Raw genomic sequence first — 21,466 nt, 5'->3', positions numbered from 1 at the left:
CATTATGGCCTAAAATCTCTATCACGATATAAAAAACAAATATCACAATAACAATATATTGACGATATAATTGACAATGGACAAATTAATTCAAAATCCCAGCCTCATGCCTATTGAGAAGATTAATTCAGTGATATTTTATTCTTTTTTTTTATACAGCATGCTTATTTCCTCGCAAATATGATCTACTCAAGCAGTTTACAGCCTTCATTTCATTTTACTTTTTAAGCACCCGTCCCCGTGTTCTACAGTGAGTGTTTATGCTGCTCTGATGGAGCTGAGCGTAACATCAATAATATCGTGTCCACAACGGTTTAAAAAAATTACGATATCAAAAAACTATATCGCGTTAATGATATGCGATACGATTTGGCCCACCCCTTCTACCATACAAATCTAACCTGTCCTCAGTCTCACTAATACAGGGTTTCTGCAGGGCATTTTAAAAGATATTTAATGAATTATGCCAAAATTGAAAACATAAAAGTGATGAGAAAGCATTAAATTGATTCAACACTGGCATTAAAGAGAAGGGTGAGAGTTGACATTGTTATACTCGCTACTGCCACCTCAGGTCTTACGCGTAACTGCAGTTTCTATATTATTATTATATTATATATAACTTTTTGAGTGACCGTACAGGATTTTCGTAGCAGTTGTGGTGAATAGGTCTGGGCTCATTCTACATATTAGGACATTGCCCAATGCCCATACTGAGATATGTTCTTGCCTGAGCTTAGACGAGTTGATGCGTATCTGTCTGGTCTTTGTACGTGCCCTCAGTCACGCAAAACGACCAAAGATGTTGTTAGCTTTTGGCCTCTCCCAGTATATTCCTATAGCTCCAAAAGGGGGGTGAAGTTAGAAGCGACCACGCTCTTCCACGGGCACAAAGACCAGACAGGTACGTAGCAACTCGTCTAAGCTCAGGTAAGAACATATCACAGTATGGAAGAACGGTGGCCTGTTCTTAGAAAATATTTTTTTTCCTGAGACAGAACCCATTCAATGACATTGCTCTACTATTTTTGTTACAGCATCCTCTCATCACAAAATACAAAAAACAGGGTCTAAAATAAAATCAGCTGCTGTCACAACAGCATTTTTCTGAAAAGTCCAATTTGGTTTTGAATATCAGAATCTCCTCTGCTTCCCCCGTTTGAATGAATGTTTATGAATCCTACAAAATAAATTATGCCAAGCTTTTTTTTTTTTTTTACATTTGTAGCATTTAAAGTATAGTATTTAGGCATTAAAATGGAATTCAGTTTGACTTGCTGGCACCCGTAGAAACCCTGTAATAAACTATATTCTTTTTATTATTTTACTCTCTAAATAATCAGGATATAGGCTGTACGTACTTCACTCAAGAGAGAGAGAGAGAGAGCAGCCAAAGTCCCCAAGCCCCAGTAAGAGGGAGGATAACTAGCATAAATATTCATGTTTAAATAGTCGGGCATATTTTATTTAGACACAACTCTGCCCCGGAGCGAAGGGTTAATTGAATTTGGATGACACGTTCGCGTCGTGACATCTGATGTAAATGGGAACTGTTTATTGAGGCCATGATTAGAGAGCCAGCGTTTCATCCTTGACATGTTATCTAATGATATTTAGTTATGTGGGCAACGTGAAAACGAGCGGCGTGGAAACAAATCAGCTGACAGTTTCCATGCTACTGTCAATACTGTCCAGTTTGGCTAAAAATAAAATACCTCTGCGATTTTTCTTGCAAGTATTGGGAATATTGCGCATCAAGGAGCATTAAAATTTAGATATAAGACTGACATGTGAACGGCTGAACTGATACAAGACACATGCATTTACCTCGCTTAAAGGTCCTGTTATTGTTATTTTGTTGTAATTCATATCGTGTGGAACATAAGGTGCTTGGACATGAGTGAAACAGTTTAAATAAGGCAAGGCTAGGGCTGGATACCGTTACATCCAGCCCTCGGTTTACGATACTGATACCTGAATGATACTTTTATGATACCTATACTAAAATTTTGCCATCGAGAACCAGAAAACAGAGCAATAATATTCATTAATTCTAGGGCTGGGACGATACATTTTTGTCACGATCTGATACGTATCCTGATACTCAGGGGCCGAACCGATACGCGATACAGTATGATAAGTAATATGTTTACCTTAACATGATTTAAAAAGAAACCCGTCATGTATCCAAAGTTTAAAAACCAAAGGCGATTTCCATTTATGGAAGTGTTAATATTGAAAAGTGGATTAACACGAAATATTACAAAGTGCTGTAACTGTTACTGGAAAACTAAGGAGTGTGGGATAAAAATGCTCCAAACACAAGTATTGAAAGTATTGCAATACTTGATAAAGTATCAATGCTTGGTATTGCAGCAAATAATGTTGTAATACAATGCGATATTTTGTCCCAGCCCTAATTTATTCCATAAAAAGACTATTTCCTTTAAATGTGTATCATTTATTTGATCTAAAACAACCAAGTCACTTCCTTTAACCTGAAGCATTTTCTTCAGTTTGGCTTTACCCAAATGTAAAAGCTTCTTGAAAAAAAGCAACGAAAACGAGGATGAGAACGTGCCGGAAAAAAGCAAAAGTAACATAATAAACAAGTGACAAAAACTCAAGTAAAAAGTGATGGAAAAGCCCCAAAGACACAACAAAAGAGCGACAAAAACGTGCAGGAAAAGCAACAATGACACAATCAGATTTGTAGGTCTTAGCTTTCAAATGAGGCGTTACACTGGCCTTTAGCTGTAACTTCTCCAGTCGAGGAGCTTTTAGATTTGGATAAAACCGCACTGGAGAAAATGCGCTCGGTTAAGGCGGGGGTTAAGAGGTCAAAACGTGGTCTATAAAGATAGAATATTTTTTTTCGGTACCTGATACTTTTATTTTATTTTTTTGATACCAGTTGTACCTAGAACAAAATGTCAATACCATACTGGCATTGTTAGCCCTTAGCCTGATGTGGCCCCTTTAAGTCTTTTTTTTTTTTTCCATCATTGCAGTGACTCTGGGCTGACTTTCAAGCTGCTCAAAGAAACTCAAACCTGTTTCTCGTGATGTCTGTGGCAGAGTCTGAGCCGTCGTTGTAAGTTCGTTGGTATTCTTTTCTCAACACAATTGATATCAGTCGAAGTCCTGGAGGCCGTCCATGGAAAAAAATGTGCGACTTCAGAAAGATTGACATAAGAAGCGTCTCGTGGGTGCAGCCGTGGAGGAGGAGGAGGAGGAGGGGGGCTGAGGAAGGACAGAATGACAGATTTGACATCCATCTGTGGGTTCGATCGTAAAAGGGAGTTTTAGAGACGGTTAGAACGATGAGTGTTTATGTTCAGAGATGGAAACGCTATCTCGCAGTGTTAGTTACAAATTGTTGCACTTAAATCTGGGAGAGAGTGACAGTGAGGTCATTATTGTTTAGGTTTTATCCTTTTCTTCTTTTACAGTTTACGACCGCTCTTTGTCTGCTCGTCGAGAATAAAAGGTCTTTTTTGTGGAAAGCGATTGAGTGACAAGACAGAATAAGTGCATGAAAGCCGCATAAAGCACAAATGAGAGGAATTGTTTGTTTGTAAACAGTGGCAGCCTGTTCTGAAAATGCATTTCGTTTTCTGACTAAAACCAACGCTAATAAAAAGTTGAATTGATCACCGAGTTCCGAACCATTGAAGCCCAAAGAAACATTTTCTGCAACTGCCATTGTTTTACATTATACATGATGTAATGGGATGTTCTGCCAGGATTTCTTTTTTAAAACCTCTGACCCCCAGAATGCATTTTCCAGTTCAGCTTTACCCAAATCTAAAAACTTCTTGACTGCAGAGCAACAGTGTAACGTTTCATTTGAAAGCCAAGGCCTTCAAAACTGTAACTTTTTTGTCACATTTTTTTGTCCTGTTTTCTCATGACTTTATTCTCGCTCTTTGTTGCTCTTGTGTTCGTCACGGTGTTGTCATTTTCAACGGCATTTTAACGCTTTTTTTCAAGAAGCTTTTTAGATTTGGGTAAAGCCAAACTGGAGAAAATGTACTCGGTTCAGGCGGGGGTTAAGAGGTTAAAAACATACTCCAGGCGATTTTTGAATCCAAAATGTTTATGAATAGTAGCATTTTGTATTTATATTATACTGTTTTTACACACGAAAGCCAAAAGGGGTTCATCTTCCCCCACTCCCCCCGACTTCAGCAAATATTTGATGTCTTATTTGCTTAATAATATTTATCAAATTCATCTTGAAGGCCAGAAGTTGGTGGCCATACCGCCTTTGCTCTGCCCAAAGGCGGAGCAAAGGCGGTATGGAAGCCAAGCAGGGAAGGGCCTGGCAGGACTTGGATGGGAGACCGTTTGGGAACACCAGGAAGCCTAGCGAATGTATTGCGTGAGTGAGTGACTGGTGGTGGTCGGAGGGGCCAATGGCACTGACTGGTTGCCTTGCTTCCGTGAGTCTACCCCAGGGCATCTGTGGCTACAATAGTAGCTTACCACCACCGAGTATGGAGTGAATGAATAGTGCAATGTAAAACGTCTTAGAGTGTCCAGAAAAGCACTATTTAAACCGATATATATACCGATGCATTATTATTATTATTATTATTATTGGAAGTTCTATGCTGAAGGGCCGGATTTGGCCCCCGGGCCTGACGTTGCCTACCCCTGCTCTAGATCTGTTCTGGACTAATACAAACTAAATAAAAAGAACAAGGGTAAGTTTCCAATGGGACAGTTTAATCTATATTTTGTGACATGTTGATTCTGATTTCCCTTCAGTAAGTTCAGTCAAACATTTTGCTGACCCAAATTAAAAAGGCATTTGCTTATTTGACGAAAAAGGAACACAAACCTGTCAATATTAGCTCTGGTGAGGAAGCTGGGCTCTTTAGGTGATTAGTGTTGTTCCTAATGAATGTAGACGCAGAGCACTTTTTGCCCATTACCTCCATCTGTTCTTTCCTCTCAAACCGAAGCCTGATGTTTCTGCCACCTCTGCGAACATGACAAACTTTGGCGGGCATTCAGTCGGCGTCTCCACGGCCGAGCGGCACAGACGGTGCCAGACTGAAGCGGTTTGGATTTGGAATACTAATGGAAAACTCAAGGCTCTGTGAGAGACTCCGTGTGTCTGCACGCACCACGAGAGTCGCTGCATCTGAGATCAGAGTCGCCGTCTGCGTCCGAGATCTCCGTCGTGCTTTAGCTTTTTAAAGCACTTAAACGTAAAAGCAAATTATGTCAAAATGCACTCGCAAACGCAGAACTGTAATGCTATTTCTGGACTCGCTTCAAATGAGAAGTCGAAGAGAATCTGAAGTGAATACAGTGGGTTTAGAACTATTTTATTATGTAGCAGTTTTAGGAATTTATTTTCAATTGGTTAAAAGTTGACACTGATTTCCCTAAGATGTGAAAAAATATGAATTTAACATCTTTCCACCCACCTTAACCAAGCACATTTTCTCCAGTTCCACTTTACCCAAATCTAAAAGCTTCTTGCCTGGAGAGTTCACAGCCTATAGACTGATTTTGAAAGGCTGATATAAATGGATCTGTTTCCTTGTGTTGCCGTCGTCACTTTTTGATACAATTTTTTTTTTCATTGCTTTATGTCTCACTTGTCGGATCTTTGTCACATTTTTGCCACTTTTACAGCATTTTTTTGTAGCTTTTTGTGGCTTTCTGTTGTGTCTTTGCCACGTTTTTGTCACTCTGTCATCGCTTTTTTTAGGGATGCACCGATACCCCTTTTTCTAAAACCGATCCGAATATTTTGATTTCAGTACTTACCGATACGAGTACAAGGCATTTTCTTCAACATACTTTTTGAAGTGGTTTATAGACTTTTTCACAGCAGATTGCTTTGTAATTAGTTAATTTACTCATTTACATTTCCTTGAGTAAAGTAGGCTACACTTTCAAGAGAAGTTATATCAGAATTGAACAGATCTTTAATTTTTTATTCAATATTACTTTACATTTTTTATTGCACTGTTCATCATAGACAGAGCAGCCCATGTTCAAAAGCTCCTCAATGCTTGTGCTTTATTCATTTATGTATTTGTATTTAACAATAGTATTGAGATGGTTACTTATTACTGCAGCTAAATGATCTCTTTTCGCCTTTACTACTGCTTCGTGTGGATTTTCCTTTTATAGCAACTTAGCCAGTAGCTACAGCATTTTGATTGTTTTGCTGCAGCTCATTTTCGCTCAATACAATATGTCTTTAATTTCGATTTTCTGAGTACTTTTTAGTCACTGGGTTAGTTTTTCAGATGAATAAGCCCCAGGACATTAAACAGAAGAATCGCCAGAGCTGTTAGCCGCGAGTTAGCGGCTAGTTAGCAACATTAGCTTGTATCTTGTTAAAGGGGGCCTATTATGCAAAATCGACTTTTTCAAGCTTTACATCATGTTATTAAGTCATTCCCTCATTAAAACCATGCCTGAAGTGTTGCCTTGGCACATTCACGTATTTTCGAGTAATCTGTAGAAACTCTGATGGCAGCCATTTTAGGGATAAAACGCCTGATTCCTTCAGGAAACGCCCTCGACCTCCAGGATACGCCTCCGACCTTTCGTCACCAGCGAGTAACCAACCACTGCTCCTCAGCAGAACCCCCTCCCCGCAGTGTCTAGCCCTAAGATGTAAACAGAGTCATCATGGATGATTAGCTTCATGTGTTGTGAACCGGAGCCACAGCAGACTTTTACAAAGACACACATCAGTGTTTCTGTTACCGAAACACCCAGGATTAAAACCGGTGACAAGAACGCTTATTTCAGTGTCTGGTTCTGCGCTGGGCCTTGATGATGCACAGAGCCTCCGGAGAAAGCTAATGCTAAGCTAAACCTCGAGTCATCACGTGAAAACGAGAGATATGCACACATAAAGTCAATAAAACCACCACACACATAAAGAACCGTTTAACAATGATCACACACGGAGCCAGGCTTGTTGATTTGGAAGTTTATTGCTCACATTTCATCTACAATGGGTCATAGCCGAGTGGTTTTCTCCCGGAGCTAACAAGCTAGCCGCGACAAGCTAACGGGAAAATTCACTGAATACAAGCATATTATGCATTGAAAACGTCACTAAAACAGGCAACTGCTTGAAGCAGCCTTTATGATGATCACACACGGAGCCTGGCTTGTTGATTGTGTAGTTTATTGCTCACATTTCATCTACAGTGAGTCGTAGCCGAGTGGTTTCTCTCGGAGCTAAGGCACTATTAGCCGCGACAAGCTAACAACCTTCACCTTCACAACATTCATTGAAAACAGGCAGCATATTATGCACAAATAACGTCAATAAAGCCGGCAACTACTCGAAGCAGCCTTTACGATGATCACACAATGAGCCTGGCTTTACACATTTGTGGTTTATTACAGACTTTTCATCAACAATGAGCTGTAGTCGATTATAACAAGCTAACGGGTAACCTCGAAAAACCATTGTCCACTTGCACAGATAATGTCCGTCTTTGAATCGTATGGGCTCCTGCAGATCCTGGTGTCGTCCATGGGGGTATAGTTAGAGATCCATAGGGCATGGCAGATGCAAAGAGATAGCCTCCAAACAGCGGTTATTTTTCAGGCAAGAGCCCCTTCCAAGCGTCCGGTGTGGAAGGTTCGTCTCCAAATAATATCCTGTGTGGCCATTGTTCACAAAGTGATAAACAGTAGGTCCTTTCCAACAATAAAAAATAAAATGCACCGATCGTAGTTTCAATACTTGAGACAACGAGCGGAGTGTTGTTGTGATGCCACAGACAGCGTGTGGAGGGGGCGTGTCGGAAAGGGTCAGAGGTTTTTAAAGAGACAGAGGCCTATTTCAAGTCATTTGCTAACGCCATTTTGAAAGAGCAATTTTATACAAGGCAGTTATTCTAATTTACTGCATTTACAGACCAACAGAAGGTTTCGTCATCATTGTAGTGTCCTATAGACTGGTGCTATGTGGCTGAAAAAAGCATAATACCCCCTCTTTAACATTGCAGACTCCACACTGCAGCACTAACAACATTAAGCTCAGCAGCTCAACATCATCAACAAGCTCAACATTAAATCCAGCACAAACTCTGATTTAGGGAGTGTAGTCTGTAATAAAGTCAGCTCTATGTGGGATATTGTATTTCCACTGAATTCTCCAGTTTGTTGCTATTTTCTCTCCTCAGCTGCGTCTCGTGGGAGCACCGGCCACACGTCAAGTGGTATCGGTTTCTGGTATCGGGACCTCATGAATAAGTATGAGTAAAAGTAATTTCATTCTATGGTACAAGAGTGTGGTATCGGCCCGATAACCGATACTGATATCAGTGCATCCCTACTTTTTTTGTCATGTTTTTGTTGCTCCTTTGGTGATAGTTTTGAACTTTTGTTTCGCATTCATTTTTGCTTTTGCCGCTACTTTGGCGCAAAGAAGAAGCTTTTAGATTTGGGTAAAGCCAAACGGGGGAAAATGTGCTGGGTTAAGGCAGGGGGTAAGAAGTTACACTCATAGTGACCTTGAAACCTTAAGAACTTATAAAGCACGGATCAAATCAATGCTCTCAGCTGAAGACCTCGCCACCACAAAAGCCTCTCTCAGTCCTTCACAACACGAGGCGACAGAAGCTGTTAAGGCTTTAGCGTCAGAAGACACGACCTTTAATCGGAGCGCCCCATCAGGTCAATCAGACTCGTTTTTACACACTCCAACATGACGCCTCAATGCATCACGGCTGCAAAGCACTTACTGGTTCTGACAGAGGCACGCAGCCCGAGCACATCTTTGGTGTTTGCGCTGAGGGTGAAACCAAAGTGCTAAGTGAACACATTGCCCATAATTTCATAATGGATATTAGGATAATCAGTCTGTCTGTTCTTTTGACAGTGATGCTGCTGGACACTACAGAGTCGACCTCGGAGCTGGGCTGGACCACGTATCCGGACACTGGGGTAAGCTCTGTCGCCACCGTAATGCTCTCTCCAGCTGTGGGGACGGAAAAGAGGCCAATCAAATGTGTTACGCACATGTTACCAAACTTTGAGTGCGAAAGCGAAGCACGTCAGGCCACTGCAGGACATTTAAGGAATTAACAGTAACAGGACTTGTGAAGTTTGGTTATCGCTTCATCCTGTTAGAAAGTCAAAGCTGTTGGTGTTAATTTTATTGTGTACTTTTTAAGGAAACAATGATTTCTCAAAAATAATAACAATTTTGAATCGCTGTTCAAATATACTTTCCTCATTATCCCTTATGATTAGCTTAACATAATAGTGGGGAACGCCATTTTCTGTTGAATGCCTTTCTGACCAACAGAATATCAAAGTTTAGAGGTTTTACAGAGTCTTTGTGTTTTGTAATCCCTCAGTCGAAAATAGAAGAGAGCGATTATGATTCTTTAAAGGTATCATGCTTTGTACACGTGATCATTTCAAACAACATGTTTACAAGAGTGAGCGCTGAGGACAAGTTAATCTAACATTTGTGTGTTAGAAAATGTCCATAAACAAACCCCTGCCTCAGTTCCGTGGATGTAGTGTACTGTTGGACATCGGTGATGTCCATCTGCCAGGATTTTGTCACAACGTAGGGCCAGGCGAGCTTTTTTTACGTCCATAAAGCAATAAAACATTATTTCCTGCATTTTGAGGGCCAAATTTTCCTTTTTTCAAATTTAAATCAGGTATTATTACGATGGTATCGATTCAAAAAGGAAAAAACAACAGAAAATCCTCCCCTATTTTGATTGAAACGCAGCGTAGGGGGCGAAATTCAAGCGTAGGGTCGAGGTTTTTGCCTGTCAGTGCGTTGCGTTAGTGGGATAGGCTGTGCTAGAACTGTGAATAGTCACTGCAGATCAGTGTTGGGGGTAATATATTAGTCATTACAATTTTCAAGTAACTCAAGTTACAAGGACATTTTAATGTATGAATGAAAAAATGCCAAACTCCCCTCAAATAACATGCAACATGCCAAATCAAGTTGGACACTGCTGCATTAGATCTGCATTTACAAAACACAAGAGAATGGGGGAAAGCGAAGGAAAAAGAAAACTCCTACTGCACTTTTGCTCGTGGCATTTTTACTATTTTCAGTTTACATTTTGCCAAAAGTAACTCAAAAGTAACTCAGTGTAACTCAGCTATATTTTTGATACAGTAATATGTAATACAAATTTATTACATTTTTAAAGCTGTAATCAATAATATAAAATATATTACAATTTTGAACTTGCCCAACACTGCTGCAGATAATTCAAAGATGTGTGAGTGGCTCTAACACAACTCCAAGTGTGTTTTAAAGGGTGCAATAATGTAAAGTGGCTAAAAAGCACAAAAAAGTAGATTTTACATCAATTTTTTAAATTTCTACATAAAAGCTACAGACCCACTTGAAATGGCTCGTATGATGCTGTGTAAAATAGCTGTCAGCATTGATTCAGACATGCTTCAGACTCGAGTGAACCATCCCACACCACAGTCACATCTTACAGATCCGTGTAAAAGATGAGCTTTAGAAGGTGAATAAAAGTCAGTTATTTTCTTCTGCGGAGCCAGAGTGCTGAGGTGCTAAATAGCTCTGGGCAGTTCTCTCCCGGTCTCCTCTGCGCCACTGTTAAGCTGCAGATTCTTGAGTTTCCTCGTTGCAGTCTTGCGTTCCCCCTTCGGCTCAGCAGGCTCTCGGTGTGTGGGTGTGTGTGTGTGTGTGCGGTTGCGTGACAGTGCCAGGGTCAACTCTCGGGTCAGTTAAAATCATTGGTCTGTGAGTGATTGTGGCTGAGACCTAATATGGCTCCTAATTACACTTGTACATCGCAGTCATTGTCACATTCATGCACTCTATAAAATATTTAAAGTACATCTGAGAATGCAGGCAAAGCAGCAAAGGCCTCTGGCAACTTCATCAGTGGGAAAAGATTTGAAATTGCTCGAGTAGAAGTATGTGTTCCTTGTCTAATGTTGTTGATTGTTAGCATTGGTTTTAACTTAGTGAAACACAGTTAGCGAAAGGGGCAATATTGAGCAATCGTTCGTCTTTGAAGCCCTGCACTCCTCGCGCTCGGTCTTACCTTCATGGTGCACCACGCCTCCTTCGCTCTTTCCGTCCATGGATTATCCAAGTATTGGAAACATCACGGCAGTAAAGGCTGTTGAGTTGCCGTGCGAAAATCAAAGCTAAACCACGCGGCGTTCATGTAGCTGTGCTTTAGCGAGAGCCCAGAGGCCGCGCTCAGAGATACAGAGCCGTCTGCGACTTTCCATACAGCCTTCGAAATTATACGGCAAAGCTAAAAATATTCCATAAATAAACATTTTTGGTCAGTGTAATCTCTGGCCCAAAGTTAGAATTATTCATCACAGGTTCCTGAAATTATACTGTGTATCTTCCTAATGTGACTAATAGATTGTTGAAACGATCAATCTTGTTCAGTGATTCTCAAACTTCCTAAAATGTTTGACCTTCGCAGTAAAACCAGGCCTTGATCAAGATCAGATCAGGACTGAACCAGGTCTAAAAAGGATCTAAAATAGACCTAAATTACATTATGACTAAACTAGAGGTAAATCATGTGTTGTTTGAGGAATAAAGTCTAAAATGACAAATGACTCTCAGTTTGAGAACCACTGATTTGGTTTAATCTCTTAACCCCCACCTGAACCAAGCACATTTTCAGTTTGGCTTTACCCAAATCTAAAAGCTTCTTGAAAAAACTAGTGACATAATAGTGACAAAAATTGGATGAAGACGAGGATGAAAACGCATCAAAAAAGTGAGAAAAATGCGGGGGGGAAAAGAAGCAAACAACGAATAACATTTTTTTTAAAAAAGCAATGAAGATGTGACAAATATGTGATGAAAACATGACAAAAAACCCTCAGAAGATGAAGATGAAGCAATGAAGAGCAATGTAAAAACAAATGACACAAAAACACAAGGAAAAAGGTATGTTTAAATGAGTTTTGTAGGTCTTAGCTTTCAAATGAGGCATTACACTGGCCTATGATGTAAGCTTTTAGATTTGGGTAAAGCTGAACTGGAGAAAATGTACTTGGTTTAGAGGTTAATAATGTTTTAGTTATAATTTTCAAAACAAATCATGAGTCCCTGGCCTTAAATCGAGAAGAGTTCACCACAGGTTGTTGAAGATCCGATGTAATAACTTTGTCATTAATAAATCCCTTCGTTTTCCTCAAAGATGTCGAACAGAAAACACAAAACTTTGCACATTTAACTTTTCCTCTTCCAGATTTAGATATTGGAAATCCAAACGCTGGAGGCCTCGACCACAAACTTCTTCAAAGCTCCAAAGCAAACACAGTAGTACAACATCTGGCCAGCCTTTCATCTGGCCTCACACCAGAGCTGCTGCCATTCTCGCCCCCGCCTGTGTGACCCTCGCTGCTGCCCCGTAATTGTACATGAGGCTTGATTAATTAGAGGTTCATGTTTTGGTGAACCGTGATGACAGCCGCACAGAGGAAGGACGCTTTTTATTTACCCTGCTCATGTGTGTGTGCGTGACAGGGAGAGATGGGCATTTGCATGGGAGGTTTTCTTTTTTTTTTTTTTTTTTTTTACAGTCCCTGGGATGGGAAGTGCTTCTGAGATATGGTTATTTGACCTGGGGCACTGAGCTGAGAGAAGTAGAAGAGCAGACCAGCGAGGAATGGGAGAAAGAGGGTGAGGAATAGAGACAGAGAAGGGGGAAAGAGAGAGGGGACGGTCGTCTTTTTAACCCTGCGCTCATGATTCCCTTCATAAAACATCCTTTCTCTCGCTCAAGGCATTTGGGGTCTTTTTTCTCCTAGTTTCATCCTAGTATTCTTTCAACTTTATCATCCAGCCGTCATCATGCCTCAGCTGATTGTCAAAGATGGCTACTAGTGAGTTACATGTATTCAGAGATATTTTTACAATATACTTTCAAATATTTAAATAGAAAATCCTATCAGGGCTGCATGATATTGAGTAACTTGAGATATGCGATACAACTATTTTTATTTTATTTTATTTTTTCAGTTTATTCGGTCAAAATTATAACAAAAGATTTACATTCAGTTAAGTATACTTCTTCATAACATAACATACAAAATGACCGAAAAGGTATAGGCTGAAGCTAATGCTTATTTTGCCTACCCTTGTTTTTTTAAACTTACAGCACGTGTTTTTGTTAACTTTCCAACATAACATCAGACATTCAAAAGGAGTAAGTTGACAGTCTTAAACAAACTAGTAAACAGAATTAAGGTATTATTTCAATACGATGTGTTACTTAAACATAAAATCCGGATCAAAACAAGGATGAAATTGAACTAAATTAGGAAATGTTTAGCCTCTTACCACCTGCTTTAACGGAGTGCATTTTCTCCAGTTTGGCTTTCCCTTAATCCAAAAGTTTCTGGACTGGAGCCTACAGCCTATAGGCCAGTGTCACGCCTCATAATCCATCTTTATATCAGATCTCAGTCGGGCTGCACATTAAATCGCAAAAAAATGTTGTATCGTGATATTAGGTGATGCAATACCACAATATACTGCAACATCACTATAACTAAGTCTTCATCTGACCGAGACGACACATTCTTTTTGCAAACTTAGCCATGTGAGAGTTCAGTTTTAGTTAAACATGTCTTGTTTTGGTCCTAGTATTTTTTAAGTCTGGGCGATATGGACGATTTTTTTACTCAGTTTGGACGATTACAATTTTAATCAATTTCAATTTTATTACACATAGCAAGTTACTTCTACTAATATCGTTCAGCCCTAGTTCTGAGACTTTCTACGCTTAAAGTGTGTTTATCGCACCGAGCTGAAGCTGTGAACCACTTCAGTTTTTACTTGTGTTGCTATATTTTATTCTACTGCACAAGTGTTATCTTAGACTCCACTCTGTCTGTCTTACTTTACACTTACCACTAGTTTTTCTGTTGTTTGCGTTGTGCGTTTGCATATGTCCTGTAGTGTTTGCATCCAGGGCTTCCTCCCGGCCTCAGAGCGATCGCACGGCTCTGGTATTTCGGTTCAAATCAAATCACAAATATGAGTTGTCCCTATTTGTCCTTTTTCTTCCTTGTTCCAACGTTCGAGCCGCCCCTCCTCCCCAATGTGGCCTTTATCGGCAGAGGGAAAAAAGCAAAACAAAAGCGCTCATTATGAGGGGTTTAAGGGGGGACTGCGCGTTTGGGGTCAGGGATTTCAGATAACAGTAATAAACTACTGAAAGAGTTTTGATATGAATGTTTTATTCTACATTTCATAAGGCAACAACTATGCTAATGAGATCTTGAACTATAAGGAGGTTAATGGCAGAAGTGCAGTCTTTTCAGAGCTCAAGCTTTTCCACAATACAATCCGTTTTATGATCAAATTAAAATCTAGGTGACACCCAACTTCCAGAATACATCCTGTTTTTGCAGTTTATGAAGTGACTTAGTGATAAAGTCTTCGGCATCCTTTGAAAACGCTGGCTTTTTTTAATCTTGGCTTTTTTTTTTTTGTCCATTGACTACAGACGCAAACTAGCTATTTAGCTATAATCTGGTGCTGTTTCTATGATCTTAATGTCTCTACATTGTCCCAAATAAAGATTAAAGTAAAGTAACTCTTGCCCCTAGAGGCCATAAGCGCAACTGCAGGTGTCGTAGCAAGTTACGTTTTTTTAACTTATTAATTGTCCGTGAGAGTAAATACTACGCTGACAGAAAAGGCGAAGGGAGAGAGGGATATTGTACATCCAATTACACAATGGAATTTTTTTCACTTAAATTTGGTTGTACTGTTTAAGTGACGTTAGCCCGCAGTTAGCTTCTTCTTCGTGATTCGATTAGTGTGTATTGGTGACTCCGGTCCGGTGGCGATCAAGTTGCAATTGTGGTTTTCTGGCCAGAGACACCAGGGGTTGATGAAAGACCCTCCAATCATCCACACTTGTATTACCCCCACAGGGACTACGAAAAGGATTTATTAAGATTAACAAGTTACTTAGTATTGCTTTAATTTCAATAATCTAACATCACAATTTACGCTTTGATTAAACGTCTTTGTGAATAAAATCTCACGCCACAACTCATAAAAAGAGGCTGCAGCTGTCTGACAATTCATTTTTAGTGCTTTTAGCCTTGACCTTAGTGCAAAAAGCTTTCACTTGTGTCATTGGGTTGATTCTTTCCATTCATTCGCGGGAGTTCTGGGTAAAATTGACCCAAAAAAAGAAGATCTGGTTCAAACCATTCACCTTAAGGAGCCGTTCAAAAGAGCCAATCAGTCTTTTTGTTTTTTTGTAAATTAGTTTGACTCGTCTTCTTATCAAAAGTGACTAATGGACTAAAACAATCTTTAGTCGCAGCCCTATAGCTCCCACAAATGTTCGCCCGCTCCACAGGCCTCTGACATGCCCCTTCCATCCTTCATTTGTGCGTCTGACAGCCAATGAATCACGGGCTGAAAGAGCAGAGCCGTCCTTTCAGCCCGTTACAGTGACAGGGCCCGGGACCCCTCTATCTGCTCACGGATCTTATCATCCCTCCAATTGGGCTGGACGTGAATGCGCTCCGTCATGTGTGATGCCACAAAGGTTCCTGTTCATATCTGCTGTCAGAGCATCCGCAGCGGTCGCCGTGGGCATGGGGCGACGCAGCCACACAAACAGCCCGGTCCAGTGAATGCAGCCCGACGGGGGAGCCAGGACCTTTTGTCCCGCTGCCATTGTCGCGGGGAGAATAATGATGATGAGGGCTAATACATAATTCCTGTGTGATACGACGGAAAAGGCGCTGCTTGTCACTCGGGGCGACGCTGCCTGAAATCAAAGTCTTTTCATCTTTGCCGCAGCTGTACTCCGTAATTGGAGCTAAAACATGTGCTGTCCACATTTACACTTCTGATACGCGGTTCGTTCACAGAAAGGTGTTTCAGCCCCAAGGTAATGTGTCTGTATTACTCAAAGCCTCCGTGCGCCTGATGAAATGTGTTCATTATGCAGCACACTCCCCAAATGAGACACAGAAGCCTCCTGTCAACAGAAGCGAATGCCACAGCTCGGCAAGAAAATGAGGATTTTGTCACAACTTTATGTGATTTTCTTTCTATGTATTGAGCTAGATGCGCGGAGGCTGAGTGGAAAACAATCTCGCTTCACAGCAAGAAGTCCTCAGTTCAGTTACCGAACCTATGGGGCCTCTCTACGTGGAGTTTACATTCTCGCCTCGTGTCTGGATGAATTTCCCTCATCAATAAGCTTATCATCCAGCTACTGAATCCCAGCCTTTATTGTTTTGCCTATCCATATGCAGAACTGTGTGATGTTAAAGCGAAAACTGTCCCTATAATATTTTATTTCTATTATTATTTAACATCTATGACTGTGGAAGAAGAACAATAGATGTCAACGAAAACAAGGATGAAAGCATAACAAAAACGTGATGAAAATATGACAAAGAAAGCAACAAAGCAGCAACAAAAGCGTGCCAGAATAGACAATAACAACAAAAAACCTACCATCAGTTTTCTTTCAAATGAGGCGTTACACAGCTGCTCTCCAGTCAAGAAGCTTTTTAGATTTGGATAATGCCGAACTGGAGAAAATGCACTTGGTTAAAGCAGTACTAAGTAACTTGTTTACAAAGAAGCTAACAGGCTAACGGGCAAAGCTAGCTGTGGGCTAGCGCCACTTTAGCAGTATATACTTTAGTATTTATTTATGCTACGACACCTTCAGTGGCGTTTATGGCCTCTAGGGGCTTAGTTCTGCTTTAAGGCGGGGTTTAAGAGGCTAAAAGATACATACTGGCATGTGAATCCTATTTGTAGGAAATCTTGAGATGTTTATAAAGTGGTGTGCCTAAATTGAAAAACTTGGACACACCGGTGCAACCAACCTGAAATGTTAGTCTGGAACCCCGCCCCTGTGTTGAGACTTCTGCCAAGTATTTAGAAGATGATGGTGATGTTGATGGGTGTCTTCCTTCGTAGTCCACTTGGTTCACTTCAGTGGGAGGAGCCGAGCCAATGCTGCACCAACTACTACAAATGTTTTATGAATAAAAGAAAGCTGTTCATGAACTGGTTTTGGTTGGCCGTCTTCCTGTGTGAACATTGAAAGATTTGAAAGGAATTTCATTTAAAAATTAAATAGAGCTATGTTTAGCAGGCCCAGCTAATAAAAATGCAAACTTACATTAATCTTTTAACCCCCACCTGAACCAAACCATTTTTTCTAATTTGGCTTTACCCAAATCTTAAAGCTTCATGGAAAAAAAGTGTTGAAACAACAACGAAAACGCAATACAAAAGTGACAAAAGAGTGACGAAAGTTTAACAAAATAGTTAAGAAAAAAAATTCCAAAAAAGCGACAGAGAAGCAACAAAAACTATGAAAAGGCAACAAAAAACAGACAAAAAAACCTACGAAAACGCATTAAAAAAGCGATGAAAACATTGAGTAAGCTTGAGTAAGACCAGAAGAAGAAAAAAAACAAAAGTGCAATGCATTTTGGGTAATATTCAGCTTTCCAACAGAGCTGAAGATCCACAATTGCATGCATCCTTGGTGAAGCAGCACATGGTGGCGGTTTGATGATGTGGATTCTTCCAAAGTGGTTGAATCGAGAAACGTCCAGCGTGTTCTTTTCAAAACGAGGCTAAAAGACTGTCGAATCCATACATTTTATTGCAAAATATCATTAAACCGTACTCCTGAAACTGCACTGCACTACAGACCATGACAATTTCATCACAGTCTTGGTCGCCCACTTCCTTCCTGACAGGGCCTGGTAGAGCGATGGGTCAAATGCAGAACACAATTAAGTGTACAAAACAAAAGCAAACACGGATTTTAAAATGTTTTTCAGAACTGACATTTAAATACACACAGACAGACTCTACGGGCGTTTATTGGAAACCGTACACCTACTCACGTGTTGTTTGTCTGTGGGCAGTGGAAGGATGAAAACCTGGACTTAAACCACAGTAACACAGAGGACATGCAGACTCCACTCACACCATATGACTCAGCCGCCTGGGGGTAAAACCGTGCTCTACTTACCGAGAGACTCCGCAATTCCCCCAAAATACTTTCATACTTCTTCTTTTTTTTTTTCAAAGTTCAATTCCATGTTGTACCTTTTTATGGAAATGCTTCTCCAAACTGTAATTCACTGTCAGACTGGGGGAGAAAGTATCCGCGTCGCATTTTGAATTTACTGCTTGGTATTCAGGATTGCGTTCTTTGAAACTTTTTGTGCAGGGCGTAACGACTGTGGAAAAACGTATTTACTGGTTTTTGAGACTCTCATTAGCAGTTTTTTATATACTTGAACCCAGATACTGTACTGCTAACTGTAAGTAAAAAACTGTAAACTACAGTGTGTAACTAAGGCCTTCCCTGCTCCTCTGTTTCAGTGGGATGAGGTGAGTGTGCTGGACGACAAAGGGAAGCTGATTCGGACCTTCGAGGTGTGTAACGTGAACCAGAATGCGCGGCCGCAGGACAATTGGCTGGCCACGCCGTTCCTGCTCAGGCGCTCGGCTCCGCGGGTCTTCGTTACGCTCCGGTTCTCTGTGCGTGACTGCGCCAGCCTCCGGTCGCCCTCGCCGTCCTGCCGAGAGACGCTCACGCTGTACTACAAACAGGCCGACTCGCAGAGGGAGCTGGAGAGGACCTGGGCCGCAGAGGTAACATATAATCAGTGGAAGAGCTGCCAATGAATTATTCATCTTCTTTGGATCAATACTTTCTGATGTCATATGAAACAAGACGGAAAGAAGTTCCTCCACTGAGCCAAAGCCCCGAGCAGCTCATTTCTGCTGGTTTACATCAGCACAGCCATTTCCGTGACACGCCGTCGTGGACATGTCCAAACCTTGAACAAGCTTAGAGGGCGTTTCTAGTGACAAATTCGGATTTTAGTTTTGGTTTAAAGGGACTATACAGAGGTTGAAAAATTTAAAAATTAAGTATTTTCCTCCCCCTACATGTTCCAGCAATGTCCTAATGTGTAGAATGAGCCCAGACCTGTTCACCACAACTGCCTCTAAAATCCTGCACTGTCACTCAAAAAGTTTTACTTGGGGTCCGAAGTGCCGTCATGCACAAGCTTAATATAGAAGGTTCAGTTACACATGTGACCTGAGGTGGCAGTAGTGAGTATAAAATGGCTAACTCGCATCCAGTATATTTTCAAATCTAAGAAAATGTATAAACCAAAATAAATTTGACCATCACTTCACTCATGTTGCACTTTTTAACTGCTCTTTTCAAGGAACGAACGATGTGCAATTTGACTAATGACTGATTTCTTGACGAAAACATTATATTTTATTCCGTGCTTGTTACACAAAGCATCAAATAACCTTTTCATGGCGACCCATAATTCCTCATCTTGTGCCACTTGTGTCAAAACTGTGGAGATCTGTATCTTCCTGAGGCAGCGCTGGTGTGAAACACATGTTTATGATTTACAGAAAATAACTGTGTGTCACTATGGCCATCGGCAATGTCACTTAACTAGCACTAATGACACATTTAAACATAAAAATAAACAACTGTGTCCACTTTATGCTGATTACAGGAAACCAACTAAAGCTTTGACAAAAACTGAAGCGATTTTAATGGTAAACAACACAGTCTCTGCTTTGAAAGCCGACTGACGGTAAATTACTGCGTGTGCTGTGGTGAAGCATTCAGCCTTGTATACAGCACATAAATGCGTTTATCCTGAGGGAGCTAAGATGCTTTTAAAGATGCAAATAAACCTGATGAGGAATCAGAGCTGCAGTGGCGGAGCAGGAAGCTCACACAAAACCCCAGTGGGCCGCATGGATTCAAGTCTGTGCTGCTGCGTGTTTACTTTCTCAATCAGATTCTTCTGATGAATCCACTGGAGATAAACACAGACCTACATTCATCTTTCCTTCTTTTACTTTAGTACTGCTTTGTATTCAATATACAGATTAGGGGGTGATATGACCAGAATCTAGATTACAAGTTCAGCTTCATCACAGCTTTACTTTGTACAGTTAAAAGCTTTATAATACACAATCAGGTAACTAAAGTAGTAGTCAGCTTCTTCTGAGAGTTCACGGTTCACTGTGATTGGTTAAAGCCATCGCAGAACATCAAGCAGGCTGACCAATAGAAAGAAAGAAGGAAAAGTGGGGCTATGTGTGTGTCTGCGTATGAGCGTAGAGCTGCGTTGAAAAGAAATGCAATGTGACAATCTCTCCTGATTGGAGTGTCACAGGGTCAGATGTTATATCATTATGTCTTTGTTTATTGTATAACACCTGAATAAAGAACTCACTTCTCTCCTTTGTGCAGCCTTCCAGTGGGGAACGGGAGACCCGGGAGGGCTGGGTGAAGATTGACACTATTGCAGCCGACAAAAGCTTCTCCAAAGTGGAGCCCAGTTCCCCTCACCAGTATCAGCCCAACAGATACAGCCGCATCAACGTCAAGACCCGCAGCTTTGCGCCGCTCACACGCAACGGGTAACAAACAGTCTCAATCTTTATTTGTTCATAATAAAATCCAGCTTGTTCTTTGGATGATTTTGGACAAAATTAGACTTTAATACTTCATTCTTTGCTGTTTTGTTTTTCTAGATTTGTTCTGGCCATTGTTGACAGTGGAGCCTGCGTGTCTCTTATGGGCGTCTCCATTTTTTACCGCCGTTGTCCCGCCACCAGCCTGCACCTGGCATCGTACCCCGCCACGCCGTCCGGGGCGGAGCCGACTGCCCTAGTGCCTGTGGGGGGCACCTGCGTCCCCAACAGTAAAGCCCAAGGTGGGCCCCCGCGGATGCACTGCAACGCGGAGGGCGAGTGGATGGTGCCCGTGGGAGGCTGTATCTGCGATGAAGGCCACGAGCCCAACCATAACGGATCGGCCTGCCTCGGTAAGTCTGAGGAAACGCTCATGTAGCGAGTGTTAGGGAGGTCGGTGAAGCCCAGGTCAAAGGCTGCAGGATTTTCACTTAAGCAACTTGGGCTGCAAAATATGAAAATGAAAACATTGCAATTTTTCATAATAGTCTGAATGTTATGATAACGATATATGCAGTTCAACACAGAAAGTTCTTAAACATGAAAGGCTACAATCTAAATGAGGAAACATCAAGAAGAGCACTGAACTTAAGCCCATTTTAATTAGAGTTGGCCATTCTGTTTTAGGCTGTGTTGACCAAATAAAAGTGTCAATTTCAGTCAGATGGAATACCTGATTTTTCAATATGCTATTTGGCCTTTTCTTGTTGGATTTTAAGCTCAACCTGCCTTTAAAATTTCCAACAAAGCAAAGCTGATCAGTGAATTAACTGATTTCCCATTTCTATTCAATGTGTTGCTTGTATATTGTTTATTTCATTGTTAATTCAGCCTTATAAAGTATACTGAGATGATGAAAACGCTTTGGGGTCCGGACTAAAGCCTCTTGAGCTTCGGATCTGGACCCAGGTCCGCCAACCGGGGACCCCTTCT

General features: G+C 41.0%; 1 protein-coding gene across 1 annotated transcript in view; it reads left to right on the top strand.

The window, feature by feature from the left end:
- The window catches only part of ephb6 (eph receptor B6), a 61,340-nt gene that overhangs the window by 11,649 nt on the left and 28,225 nt on the right, over window positions 1-21,466 (top strand). Inside the window, exons 2-5 of the mRNA XM_079562106.1 lie at window positions 8,879-8,943; window positions 18,392-18,664; window positions 20,310-20,479; window positions 20,594-20,886. Of these exons, the coding sequence (XP_079418232.1) occupies window positions 8,879-8,943; window positions 18,392-18,664; window positions 20,310-20,479; window positions 20,594-20,886 (801 nt within the window). The remainder of the gene's footprint in view (window positions 1-8,878; window positions 8,944-18,391; window positions 18,665-20,309; window positions 20,480-20,593; window positions 20,887-21,466) is intronic.

The sequence above is a fragment of the Gobius niger genome (genome assembly GCF_951799975.1).
Source record: "Gobius niger genome assembly, chromosome: 8".
Taxonomy (NCBI): Eukaryota; Metazoa; Chordata; class Actinopteri; order Gobiiformes; family Gobiidae; genus Gobius; species Gobius niger.
The sequence above is the reverse complement of the archived record's forward strand: the minus strand, read 5'-3'. Positions and strand labels throughout refer to the sequence as shown.